At 51.2% G+C, this 13407-nt stretch overlaps 5 protein-coding genes across 5 annotated transcripts; 2 read left to right on the top strand and 3 right to left on the bottom strand.

Moving 5' to 3' along the window:
* Nucleotides 1-540: 540 nt before the first annotated feature.
* On the top strand, nucleotides 541-2233 carry AA0111_g3505 (putative transporter; the record flags this gene model as incomplete). Its single annotated transcript, XM_028649397.1, has 5 exons — nucleotides 541-801; nucleotides 860-901; nucleotides 952-1277; nucleotides 1333-1651; nucleotides 1700-2233. The coding sequence occupies 5 exons, from the start codon at nucleotides 541-543 to the stop codon at nucleotides 2231-2233; spliced, it is 1482 nt and encodes a 493-aa protein (XP_028509170.1).
* Nucleotides 2234-3542: 1309 nt separating this feature from the next.
* On the top strand, nucleotides 3543-3743 carry AA0111_g3504 (hypothetical protein; the record flags this gene model as incomplete). The annotated part of the gene is made up of 1 exon (XM_028649396.1): nucleotides 3543-3743. The coding sequence occupies one exon, from the start codon at nucleotides 3543-3545 to the stop codon at nucleotides 3741-3743; it is 201 nt and encodes a 66-aa protein (XP_028509169.1).
* Nucleotides 3744-4965: 1222 nt separating this feature from the next.
* AA0111_g3503 (hypothetical protein) lies at nucleotides 4966-6047 on the bottom strand (the record flags this gene model as incomplete). Its single annotated transcript, XM_028649395.1, has 2 exons — nucleotides 4966-5794; nucleotides 5926-6047. 2 exons carry the CDS (start codon nucleotides 6045-6047, stop codon nucleotides 4966-4968), a joined length of 951 nt encoding a protein of 316 aa, XP_028509164.1.
* A 1919-nt stretch (nucleotides 6048-7966) lies between these two features.
* On the bottom strand, nucleotides 7967-10439 carry AA0111_g3502 (hypothetical protein; the record flags this gene model as incomplete). The annotated part of the gene is made up of 4 exons (XM_028649394.1): nucleotides 7967-8884; nucleotides 8934-9100; nucleotides 9151-9996; nucleotides 10049-10439. 4 exons carry the CDS (start codon nucleotides 10437-10439, stop codon nucleotides 7967-7969), a joined length of 2322 nt encoding a protein of 773 aa, XP_028509163.1.
* Nucleotides 10440-11812: 1373 nt separating this feature from the next.
* Nucleotides 11813-13036, bottom strand: AA0111_g3501 (hypothetical protein; the record flags this gene model as incomplete). The annotated part of the gene is made up of 1 exon (XM_028649393.1): nucleotides 11813-13036. The coding sequence occupies one exon, from the start codon at nucleotides 13034-13036 to the stop codon at nucleotides 11813-11815; it is 1224 nt and encodes a 407-aa protein (XP_028509166.1).
* Nucleotides 13037-13407: the final 371 nt, after the last annotated feature.

Genomic DNA, 13407 nt, shown 5'->3' with positions numbered 1-13407 from the left:
TGAGTAGCGTAATGTTTATTTTGGAGTCGCAGCTACGACAAGCACACGAAAACCAACGTCCCCACAAACATGGTACACCAAGTATGTTCCACCGCAGATGATCTTGTCAAGCTCAAAGCTCTCGTTCTAAGAGGCGCGATGCTTCCCCAAGCCCAGCCCCGCATTTCACCCCGCTTTGGAGAACCACATGGTTCTCCACCTCCGCAACGTTCATAGATTGGGAGCCGGCTAATACCTTGAACCTCGCCACCGACGTCGATATGCAGTTCCCTCATGCATTCAGGACTTTAGGCCTCCTGCGTATAGAAGGAGATGATGGAGTACCCATGGAAGTTGGAGAAGAGCTAGCCAGGCGTGAACGATGAACTCGGGTAATGGACGCAGGAAAGCGCATGGCGCACCTATGTGCCGGAAATGCGCTTCATGGTCAATTATGCATAATGCAAGTAAGGACTTGGATCTGACATCGAATGGAGCTTTGTAAATTGCCCTGTTCCTGTATACCCACTAGTTCACCTTCACTCTCAATCTCTCCTCGACATGGCGACAACAGATCTTCAGCGTTCAGTAACCGACGAGAAGCATGAAGAAGTGCAGCGCGAATATCTTGAGCAAGATGAAAGTGTAGAAACGATCGAGAACAAGAAAAAGGAGGATGCGCTGCGGCGGAAACTGGATTGCTTTGTTGCGCCAGTCATGATGATGCTGATGCTCATCAGCTATCTGGATCGTGGGAACATTGGATTTGCTGCGACGCAGGGTATGACGACCGATATTGGGCTGAAGGGAAGCGAACTGAACGTACGATAAGACACTAGCAAGGAAAATGGAATATGTATCAAGACTGACAAAATCATAGACTACTGTATCAGTATTCTACATCTTCTACATTCTCGCTGAAGTATGTTCTGCATCTGACACCTTCAGCTCAGCATATCTGATCATATACAGTTTCCAACTTCGCTCCTCGTTAAGCGCCTACAGTTCAACCGAGTCATCCCCACGATCACTTTCTGTTGGGGTATTACATGTCTTTGCACAGGCTTTGTGCAAAACTTCGCCGGCCTAGTCACCACGCGAATCTTCCTAGGTTTCTTCGAAGGATGCTTGTTTCCAGCAATGACGCTATTTCTATGCAACTGGTACACGAGAGAGGAGCTTGGTATTAGGATCGCGTATCTTTTCATAGCATCAGCACTCTCAGGAGCTTTTGGTGGCCTTATCGCATTTGGCATCCTCTACATGAACGGAGTCGCTGGGTGGTCGGGATGGAGGTGGTAAGTCCCAGGCATCATACCTTTTGGAGGTTCTATCCAACTAACAGGCATTCAGGCTATATGTCATCGAGGGCATCATTACAGTAATATGGGCATTTTGTTGCATCTTCCTTGTACCAAAATCTTTCGAGACCGCGTATTTCCTCAACGACGAAGAGAAGACACTGATGCGCCAGCGCGCACATCGGACACAAGCATACTCCGACTCTGAGGGCTCTGGGCATTATGGAAAGGCTGATATCAAGGAGGCAGCGAAGGACATCAAGAGCTGGGTTCATGGTCTCATCCAGATCGCAGTCGTGACGATTTTGTATGGGTTTGGTACGTTCTTGCCCATCATCATCAGGAATGGGTTCAATTTTTCTACGAAACAGGTATGCTTAAGTGCCTTGTATCTTTCAACACAACGCTCACATGGTTAGGCGCAATATCTCGTCATTCCTGTCAACGTCTGGGGAGCAATCGTCTATGCGATCGGCGCATATCTGTCTGATCGCTACCAGACTCGGTTCCTACCACTGATCCTGATGGCGCCTATAGGTATTACCGGGTACGCCATCCTACTATCCCCTGTCAGCCCGTACGTACAATACTTCGCTACTTATCTTATTGCCACTGCCTGTTTCCTCTGCACCGGCGGGAATATCACCTGGTTATCTGCAAATTGCGCGCCCCATGGCAAACGCGCCGCGTCTCTAGGAATCCTCCTTACCCTCACCAACATCGGCGGTGTTGTATCCGGCCAGATCTACCAGAGCAACGCAGCGCCCAAGTACACTTTGGGCCATGCGTGGAGTCTGGGCTGTTTGGCTTTTGCGTGGTGCGGATGGTGGATTATCAGGGCGATCTATAAAAGGAGAGAGAAGAGAAAGGATGCTAAACTTGCACGAGGGTATAGTATGCCTGCTGGAAAGCAATACACAGATCGCGAACCAGACTTTAGGTATCAGATCTAGGTAAAGAACATCCTAAGCCGTGATGACGAACACAGAGTACTGCGATACGTGTTGTTGTATGCTTCAGAAACCTTTTGAGGGTTTCGTGTTACTCACAATCACATCGAGATACACCGCGTCGCATGATAACATCAAGACCGTCTGAGAACAAAGAAACAGGTGAACAATGCTGTATGAGAACATATTCGATAATGATGCGACAGTCACTGAGGTCGCTCCCAGCGAACTGTTGTACGACTGCCCCATCCATTGCGCCGTGTATATAGCAACCGCTTACGAGCTTGTGCCGGCCCTCTTTCGCTGATGTAAGAAGAAAAGGGACGATTGCACCAAAAATGATACAACATACATCGCCAACCTTGACTAGTTCACCGTGCGGTATCATCCCTAATCGCCCGTTTTCTGTCAAAAATATCTTTGAGCCGTCGCATGTTCTCAGATTCCGTTCGAAGTCTAGTGCACGTTTCTTGTCTTTTACCATCCACTTCGCCATCTCCACACCACTCGAGCGGGCTAGGCGGATCTTTCTTCTGTATGCTTCCAGTTCCTCTTCTTGACGTCTAAAAGAAACAGAACGACTAGAACTTTGTGCCGGATAGCCCAACCCCAATGTATGAACAATGTCTTCTCGACGTATTGCAAGTCCCAATCCAGTCGCTGTTTGAAATACATGATTCAATAAGGTATCGATGGGCAACTCGTCTGATTCGTAGGCCGTTGGGTTCGGATGTGTGTAGCTCAAGCCTGTTCCATCAACCTGTATCGTGTTGGAACTCCAGACGACTTTGTCAAATATGAAACTTCCGACCGTCAAGAAGTCTTCTTCGTCAGGGCTAATGGTTGCAAAGAACTTCGTAGTCCCACTCGCGCTGTACCAGTATTTTGGATCCATCACTCGAATGTAACGCCCTGGATTAATATGCCATGCTGGTACCCACGATGGATAACCACTGTTCAGAAGATCCTCTCTACTCTTGTGACGAACGGCTGAGAGTAGAGATGGTCCTTCTGTGGGGTTTTTCATCAGCGCGTAGGCGAGACGAATATTTAGGATGTGTATCGAGGACGTGTAATCTGCGTCTACCAACGTTCGACCCTTTCCGTCCTTGGCGACTGGACAGCCCAAGAATGCGTAGACGTGATCTCTAGGATCTGTAGCCTGTAGAGTTCGAGAGGCGGCAAGGATTCCACATAGAGTCTGTTCTTTGTACCTAATGGCTGCATAAGCTAATCCAGCTCGAGATTGTTGCCATGATACTGGCCGGTGGGTATTATAGTGAAAGTAAAGTGCCAGTCCGCGGCCACAACAATGTTGAATGCTCCCAACAATTTCTCGAACGGTGGGGTACAAGTCTGGTTTTCTACTAAGCCACACACATATCTCCAGTACATCGGCTATGTCGACGCTGGCTGGGCCCCAGAACATGCGACATTCGGCGGCGACAGCGACTTCCTGAACAGTCCATACTCGTTTGAACCATGGAAACTTGAAGAGGTTGACGACCCCTGACCATCTGTCCGGGTCCATGCTGATAGGATAGGGTTTCTCGAATAGGTCCATTCTGGAGACTTTCTTGCCCGCCTTCACCAAAGAGTCCCCAAAATAGGCGTTGGCCTCGCAAATCAGAGCGAACGTATCTGCGGCGACATTGTTGACATCACATCCGAGCCAGACCAGTACACACTTCGCGTTGGCGTACACTTCACCCATTCTCTTGACCTGATGTCCCTTTTCTTGGTCGTCTTTCTGGTTGATACACAGGGCATCCGCCCAAAGTAGTCGAGGCTCGGAAGGGTGTCGAAAGTTCCGAAGAGCATCCGCAAGGCTGACGGTAATTGATACCCGCAGTCCGTTGCACCATACGTCGACGGTGTGTTTGGAGTCGCCCCAAACGTATGATATTGCCTCGTAAGAGCCTTTAGAATTTTCTATGTTTGTGAGGCTTAGACTGCAGTCGATAATGTCGTCGTAGCGACCCGGTCGAAGCTTGAGCACTCGGATGTACTCGCCATCTGGAAGAGGTTCATAGATAGAACCGTTTCGCTTCGCTCTGTAGGTTTCTGCTCGCCCCCATCTTATTACACGAGTAGAAAACGGGGCTTTCGTCATGCTTTCGAGATTTCGGGGGATTCAAACGTGAGCTAGATTTGCCGGAAAAACTCCAAGGTGTAAGCCTTCTTGTACTCGAAGCAACCTCAGCATTGTACGTACCATGGAGACATTTGGGATCCTCCAGATACAATAATAGTGCCGAGCACAAGCGATTATGGCTACCAGGCTTCCATCACACCAGACTGCAGTTGATGATGGACTTTCAAGATTTGCGATGGAATGTTGCATGAGAAGGAAGGCTGAGGCTGTGCGAGGGTGCGGCTGCAAGCCACCCACGTGCCAATCCGCGAAACGTCATGCCCGCCTTTTGTCCTGATTCGTCACATACGCTCGAAATACCTCAATGGAAACCTACTTGACAGTAACGAGTAGATATGATTAGAAGCTCTAAAGAAGACGCTGTGCCCCAGTAGTATCTAATGCTGAACATAGGAAAAGTCCCAAAGCCGTGTATATGCCCAATACCGCCCCGAGACCAACCAGCCTCGTGGCATCAGAGACCTAACCCAAAGAAAAGTGGTATGCTGTGGTATCATCCATATGCGAGCCAAACACCAAGAAACGCCATGTAACACCGTCGCAATCGACGCATTCCCTGCAGACTATGCGAAGTAGTTGTTTACGGACAGGTCAGACTCCTTGTCCTCTTGCTATCGCCCAAACCCAGCACCTCTCCTCTGACATGCTTGGGTACCTGAGCCTTGGCCCAGCACTGCATGGCAACTCTGCGCATGAGCTCCACCTCTTCGTCGCGCAGTCTCAGTTGGCGCTTGGCCAGCTTGCTCTTTCTGAGCTTGACGCCCTTTTCCTGAACTGCTTGTCCTGACACAACAAAAGGAACGGTGGGATGTGTCAAGCCACGCTTTGAGCCGGGGCGTTCGGTGGTAGGTGATGAGACGAGGGACTCGAGGTTTACGCATTCGGCGATGAGGGCTTGGATGCCGGCGGAGAGTTGTGTTGCACGCGAGAGAATGTAGCCCCAGATCTCTGAGCCTTCCCAGAACGGATCGTTGATAACGGCGTGCTGGAGCGCGGGGAGGATGTGAGGCAGCGGCGGGAGGGTTTTGTCTTCGATGTCCTGCGGTGGCTCTTCTTGCGTTGGGGTAGCGATGTTTGCTGTGCTAAGCAGGCTGGCTGCAATGGTCAATCGGATGTGGCTGTCGGTGCTCAGAGTTGCGGTGACGACGCATGCAGGACATCCACGTGTGCGGCACCAGTCTGCCTCCTCGGTGATGAAGCATTGGAGGCCAATGAATGCGCTGCGCGATTCGCCCGAGAAGGCGAGCTCGAGATCAGAGGCGCGCTGTGTGCATAGTGCGGCGGAAGCCAGTGTTGATGCGCGGGAGAAGAGGGTCACGACGGGCATGATGAGGGCGTGGAGCATGTCGCGGTGGAGGAGATATGTCTGCTTCGCCTGGGGAGAACATTGCGAGTGTGTTGCGCAGAAGCTGCCATGTCTGTTAGTGCTGGCTCCTCGAATTGATGCTGTCGTGAGGCTGGGGGCCAGGGATGTGGAGGTGGAGAGCGATACGGCAGCGCGATAGATAAGCTTGCTTCACGCGGCAAGGGAACAACATACTCAGCATCTCTGGCCAAATGCCTCCTCAGCGCACAAAAGGCCTTGGAAGTGCCCAGCGCCTCGACATCCTCATGTGGGATCACAAAAGGGCTCTCCATGGGTGCAGCGTATCCGTAGTCCATCGTATCTCTCTGTCGGCGTGGCTGTCTCGCTTCGCATCGGTATGCAGTCGGTCTATCTCGAGTCGGCACGAACAAGCTTCTTTAACGAACAAGACTAAAAAGCAAACAAGAGGAGAAAGAGGGGAGCAAAGCAAGCAAGATACCAGGGAAAGAAGACTCGACGTTATTATTATTATTAGTATTCCCTGCAACGGACGCCGTTCCCTATTTCACCCCCAAATGACGCGAACGAGCCTCCCTCATGCCAGGAGTCCCACCCGCTGCTGCTGCCGGGGTGGATCCCATTGTAGATCTAGACTTGCATATGGCGCACCCCCCTTTCCTTATCCGCCCACGCTTGTGCATTGCCCGTATCCCACGACAACTTTATGTAGCCAACTAGCTGGCGCCAGATGGCTTCACTGCCGGCCGGGGAGCATCTGCGTTTCGGATTCGGAAAGAAAACGCGGCGTTGGCGGTTAGTCGTTGTAGCGCATCAACAACCTTTTACTTTTCCTCCGACCTATCGACCGACCGACCGACCAACTTCACCCTCGCCGAAAGGGGTCGACTGTCTCCGTTGCGTCTTCGTTAATTTGAGGGGCGCCATGTTGCTTATCTCATACATACACGCGTACGTACCCTCGACCTGCTCGCGCTTCTTCCCCTAAGCCAATTTGCGAGCATGATCTTCAAAATGATGCAAGCCAGCTTCACCGACCCCGACCGCACTGAGGCCGATCAAACCGCGCATCGCGATCGCACGACTCCCACCTCGTGGGTATAGCAGTTTGCTGCCAAGGACGACCTTGTCTTTGCTGCTGCAAACCCCACTGAAACACGTTTCGATAAACATAGTCCCTAGCCCGAGTGTTCGCGAGGCCACTAAAAACATCGCGACAGCGTTGACTGCCGCACTATTGGAATCGCGTAGCGGCAGAATGACAACATCAGCTGCGCCATTTCTCCTCATTCTGCAGAGGCCATGACAACATCGTCTACACCTCAAGCACGAGGGATACAAAGACACGGCCGAGAAGGAGTCGGTTATGTTGCTGAACATGTCGTCTAGTTTATGAAAAATGGATCTGAATTACGCGTATCACTTACTGTACCGCGGCCGTGATCGGTCTCATCACTCATCATGGTACACAACATGCTACATGATGAGTGATGAGACGATGCCATGTTCTGTGGGACCGAAAAATAGCCACGACGTTTTCTTAGTCAAGTTTTTGGTGACACTGTCATGATAGATTCAGGTATGAGCTGAAAGTACGAGTTTGCTGACAATAACGTTTACGCTACGGGCGACGGGCGCTCCCGTGATCGACACTACAGCACGATACATTCCCATTTTTCCCGCTCTAGATACATTATCTGCTGTCGTGGCGCAAACCATTCATCTTAGTATTCCAATGATGCTGCCCAGCCAATATTACTACTGCTCATGTCCACAATTCTAGTCCTTGTTCGTTGTCGTCACTTTATCCTACGCGTATCCACCTCCACAGCCGATGACCCCCTACCACGTGTATGTGGAGATGCACCAGCTTGCAATCCATTAGAATGGTTGCTAGTCAGGAACGGCTGAAACGTGCAATTGCGCTATCGATCAGAATCTTGTCGCGCAAGCCGGAGTGGTGGCCGTTGAAGCATGGCGCCATATATAGCAGCATGACAGTTCCGTGTCGCGGGAAGCGACCCCAAGCTGGTGTAGACTTTGGGTCTATCGGACTTGGCTACCAGCATACTGGGCACCATATACCAGATTCCAATTAGTCAAGTCGACGCGCGCGTGGTACGCGTCTGTATCGCCATCTCAATAGTGATAGTTCCAACGAATCGTAACGTGTATCCGGGTCAATATTGACATCCAAACCTTCTCTGCCTCGTCAAGTCGCCGAGAAGTGGAGAACATAACAATTCAGACGCTTTCTTCACCTGAACCAGAAAACCGAGTATGATCCATCGTTGCTAAGGATGCGCCGTTGGGTGCCGTCAGTGGCCTGTTTTCTTCCAAAAGGATCCGTCAGGAGCATTGTAAGCTTCTCGGAAATCGGTCCCATTTCTTGCTTCGATACTGGTACAGGTGGGCTCAAAAGGCTCGGGTCGGGCTGGAGGATAGCGAAGATGCTGCTCTTCGACCTACCGATCATCCGACGATGGACGTCCAGCAAATGATCGTACAGCGGCCAGAGGGTGTCCAGATAACGTGCCGCAACAGGTTCGCATGGCTTGCACGGCTCGAGCATGTCCATGCACGATTTCGCATACGCGAGATCTGCCTCAACACCGTCAACCTGACCATCCATGAGTTTGGTGGTTGCGCTGAAGAGGAGGCAGATTACGGCTGAAAAAGACCAGTAGATGATGATCCAGCAGCGCTTGGTCAGTGTGCCATCGAAGGAGATTAGTCCCAACATGCGGGCAATGTTCTGAGCTGCCATTGCACACTCCTGGCGATATCTCTTAACATCTTCGACCGATATGTTGTTCAAAGGAGATGGCGTGCTGTCGATAAGCTGGGCTTCAGCTGACGCGACTAGCAGCTGGCGATATAACAAGACTAGTGCACCAAGATACATGATATGTACCATGAATACTGCACGTCTTTGGTAGACTGTTAGATCCTGGGCTTCGCTCGAAAGAAGCGTGGGGATTTGTAACGCGTGTGGAATCTCCTCGCGCCACTTCTCCAACTTTGTGGCAAGCATCGTGATGTTTCCCTTGGTAGTCAATTCAGGAGAGGCCAACGTTTTTGCAACCTCGGCAGCGATCAAGTTGATCTTGCTAATTTGCATATGTATGAGTTCGTCAATGGGGAGCTGATCTGGATGGTATACAACACAGGCAGTCTGGCTATATTAGTATCGTGGTCACCAAATTATGTGCCTAGCGACATACCTGGATATCATTGGCTGTCACCTCGGAGGGATAACCAAGGGTGTAAGAGAGCCAGGAATCCATGAAAACGAGGCTACGGAAGATCTTCTTCCAATTCTCGTCCGAGGCTGAGCGAGGCCAAGCTTGCGCAGACGGACACTTCCAGCGGGCGATCTGCAATCCCGCAGCTGTGGCTTGTTAGCTTGGTGGCGCGGTTGTCAAGCGGGAATGAACATACCGATCAAGTACTTGGCGCTCATGTGCTTCTCGAGTAGCGAGTAGAACGATAGAGAGAGCAATAGACGCATTGTACGAAAGTAGTCTTGTCTCGCAGTCTGCTCATTGAACTGGAGCGTTCCAGATGCGTATAGCAGTCGTCGCATGCGGTCTGGGAAGGCATCAATATCATAATGTGCGCCCATAGCCGCGACCGTAAAACACTCCGCGAGCGTCATCTGATCCACCGGCTTTTGAGGTCGGTAGATGCGGTCAAGTATCTCGTTGACCTGTTCGTAAGTCCACATGAAGAGAAGCGATCCAGTCCCTCGCACAAACGCATACATGGACCGTCGAACACGATCTTCAGGAGGTAGAAAACCTTGATTGAACTGTTGAACGCCACCTCCGTTGAATATTTCGCCCCTGAGGGTGACCAACTCACTGAATGCGAGCGTCAATGCATTATGACATGCTTCTGCTTCGGGTCCACCGGATACACTGGAGGATTGGAGCGAGACAGGACTGTCCGAGGAGATTGGGCTGGCACGTGAGTATGGTCTAGTGTTGTTAGAAGTATCTGTCGTTGAGCGACTATTCCCCGGTCGTTGTTTGCTGGAGACTGAGGTTGCTTGCTGTGTCTTGAAGTCGTTCAAGTAAGCTTGATACTTCCGCCAATTGTCTGTTTTCTTGTATTCATCCATCTGGGCTTCGAATTCTTGCATAGCTCGGGCGGCATTGCTCTCCCATACCCGCTTGCTCTCTGCGGGGAGCTCCTGCCATCTTCGGCCGACCTCTCGAGCTATATCCACAAAGGACAGTTGGCTAACCTCAGGGTCGGTGCGGAGCTGGTCAGCGAAGTTGACATCTGACGGCATGTTAGATCAAACACCGATGGTACTTTCGTAAGAAGAGCGTACAGGCCGTTTTTGGCTTCTTTGGCGCGTTTGGATCTGCCCGAGGATGCCGCCTGTACCTCCTCTTCTCTCGTGGTGGTGGGGTTGTTGTTTGTCTCGTGAAGCTCTCCAAAGCGGACGTCGATAAGGAAGTGGGTTCTGGTGAATTGGCTTCTGGCTCCAGCGATAATGATTGAGGAATCCCACGGTACGTGGCAATCTCGCGCTGTAGTAATCTCCTATGCCCAAGCTTGAACTCGAGCGCCGTCAGATCATCCTCGGTAATGTCTGCAACGCTCTCCCAGTTATGGAAACCATTTTCGGATAGTACCTGAGCGTACTGGGTCAGACCAATCCGCTCCAGAACTTCGGTGAGGTCTGGGATGGGGGAACTAGAAAAGGTAGAGATCGCCATGAGGAGTGACGTCTGTGGTGGGAGACGATGGGAAATGGGAGAAATGGCATATATGAGGGTGGCCACACGGCATGACAGATGCCACGACTACGGTCTCACGGACAGGCAGAAGCTGAGAAGGACGTTATAGGATAGCGCGCAGTCGTGTCTGGTGGTCTGGACCGTGTAGATGAAAAGAAGGGTGTTCGAGGCTCTCACAGCCCCGACCCACTTCTGACATCCGCTAGTGGCAGCAGCCGGTTTCTGCCACGGGCGGAAAATTCCATGGGAATTCAAGACGCCGCCACACGGTGCGTCCATGGTATTTGTATTCTTCCATGAGAGCATTGTTCATCAGATCCAAAAGCCATATTATTAACTCTCCGATTCTTCTTCTGCTACTACGACTGAGAGTTTTGGCCTCGTCCAGTGCAGAACATGGCATCCCGTCAGCACCGCGCGCTGAGTCCAGACCTCGCATCTCGCTGCAAAGACAACCATCAGAATCATGTGGCCCACAGACTCACCACCAGGACGCGCTGTCGCTCAATTTAGCTATCCGCGTCCAAGAGACAACATACGATGCTTCTGCACTATTTGTGGAAGGAACGCTACCCGAGGAGTTTAACGTTGACCGCCTTCACACCACTCAAATACCTGAAGCACCTCCGGAATTGCTTTCCACCTCCCTCTTCCAGTCAGAAGCCACCATCTGCGCTGCAGTGTCCCATGAGCAGGTAACGAACGACCGGGGGCCGCTGATCGAAAAGCTGCTCGACGATCGTGTTCGTAAAAGCAACCTGGGAAGGCCTAGACTACTGGTGAAGCTCCGGTACAGCGGCGCAGCACCTCGCCAGTCTTCTAGCCCGCCCACTCGGCTTCCCGCTTTCCATGTGTGTCTGCGCCACAACTCTGCGCGATAATCAAGGAATATGCCTTCCCGTCAATCGGCACGCTTTCTCCACAAACTTTTGCTGATCTCAGACATCGTAGATCTACGCATCCCGGTCATTGGTAGATGGCATCTGGCCTCCACACACTGAAACAAACAGCCTTGCGACTGTTGTAGCACGTGCGCGAAGATCCATTTATGACCCTGAAGCATGCGGCCACTTGTAGTCAGGCTCGTGCCTGAATCACACAACGATCCACGCTACACAAGCATTAGCATTCAAATCGTAACGTAGGGTACAGCAACCAAAACTAGCACGCCTGCCTTTGCACATGGGGCTAAATGGTAGGCTTTCTTGCATTGGTATAATTGGTACTTGGCACGACAATCCAAGCCTCGTGCAAACAACTGCAGATGGTTCTATAGACAACGCTCTACTAACGCATTTTTGTACGCATCATATCCATCGAACGGAAACCGTGTTAGGACAATATCCTAGACGCTACAGGTACTTCTGCATAAGCTCCTTGACTCGACTCAGATTTAGCCCTTCGATCTTGTTTCCGTTGCCTTCCATCGTTTCCGCCATACAGACCACGTTGTATATGGCCTCTTCCACGACATCGGCACTCGCCTCGAATAAGGCATTGATAGTCTGGTCATCAGTCATCTTTACTGGCACCTCTTTCGCTTTGTACGGATCGACAGAAGCTTGGCCTGCTGTGACAGTCTGAACGTGCAACTCGTTGGCTGTGGAGAAGGCAAGGAAGACATCGCCTGAAGAATTCGTGCCATAGCCGCCTACGCGTGATAGTCCAACGGTTGCACGTTTAGCCAGTCGTTGCAGTTGTTGCGGATGGAGCGGAGCGTCTGTGGCAAGGACTATGATGATAGACCCGTCTTTCTTGTCCTTCTCTTTCTTCACTTTGAACAGCAGATTCGCTTGCGCCATCAGATCTGGATCATCGGGGTTCTCTTCGATCTTCCGCTTCTGCTCTTCGTAGATGATTCTGCCAATCGGTGCGCCTCCAATCTTGAAGTCCCACATCTTGCCGTAGTTTGCTTGAACCAGTGCCGCAACGGTATAGCTTTTGCCATCTTCACCTGGCACTACACGAGAGCTCGATCCAGTACCTCCTTTGAAGTAATGGCAGATCATACCCGTGCCACCTCCCGTGTTCCCTTCTTTTACTGGCTCGCTGCTCGCTTTGTCAATGCCATCCACAACATGCTTCGGGGTCACAGCAAACTTGGATACATCGTGCAAGAAGCCATCAAAAGTTTCCGCAACGACAGGCAGCAAGAACCAATCGACCTTGCCGCTCTTATCGCAGTTATCACGGATGGCGGATTCGTAGATACCGTTATACGCTGAGCCAACGCCGAAGCTACCCGTGATGATGATAGGAGAAAACAAGAGGCCCATTTCCTCGATGAGGTGAGCCCCAGTCATCTCTCCAGAGCCATTAAAACGAAATATGCCTGCAAAACAGGCTTTGTGAAACCAATCTTTGCGCGGCAGAATGGTTGTTACGCCTGTGTTGATGTCGTTCGGCGGTGCGTCAGGATAGGCAGGCGATGAATGGATGGATTCCGTATGCACGAGTACGCCAGGAACGTCTGTCAAGCTATTCTTGGGGCCGGGCTGATAACGGCCAAGATACAGCGTTGGCAACAAATTGCGAATACGCTGGCGTGGAGTATCAGATGCTGAAAGAGAAGACATGGCGGGCTGGTTCCTGTGATTACCAAAAGCGATGATATTGGTATGGTTGAGATGAAACTTAGAGGAGAAGTATAGGGCAGATACGTGGCAGCCTGGATGCCTCACAATACTTATACCTTGTCTTCAACCATTTACCCGCGTATATCAAGCTCACAGTCGGCAGGTTTCCACCTGCGCGCTTCTTGCAGGCACCAGCATAACATTCCTCAGAAGGGCGCAAGGCATCCAAACACCTGACGAGGGCGCCACATGGATGAAGGAGCTGTATCTGGCAGGTACGAAGGATTGTGGACCAGTTTTTTTCGTCGGGGTTCGCGACGAAATTCACTGGACTATGACGTTACTCACCTTAGAGAGGTGGTAGATGTATG

Source organism: Alternaria arborescens (assembly GCF_004154835.1).
Source record: "Alternaria arborescens strain FERA 675 chromosome Unknown contig_6, whole genome shotgun sequence".
Lineage (NCBI taxonomy): Eukaryota > Fungi > Ascomycota > Dothideomycetes > Pleosporales > Pleosporaceae > Alternaria > Alternaria arborescens.
This window is presented reverse-complemented; position numbering and strand designations above follow the sequence as displayed.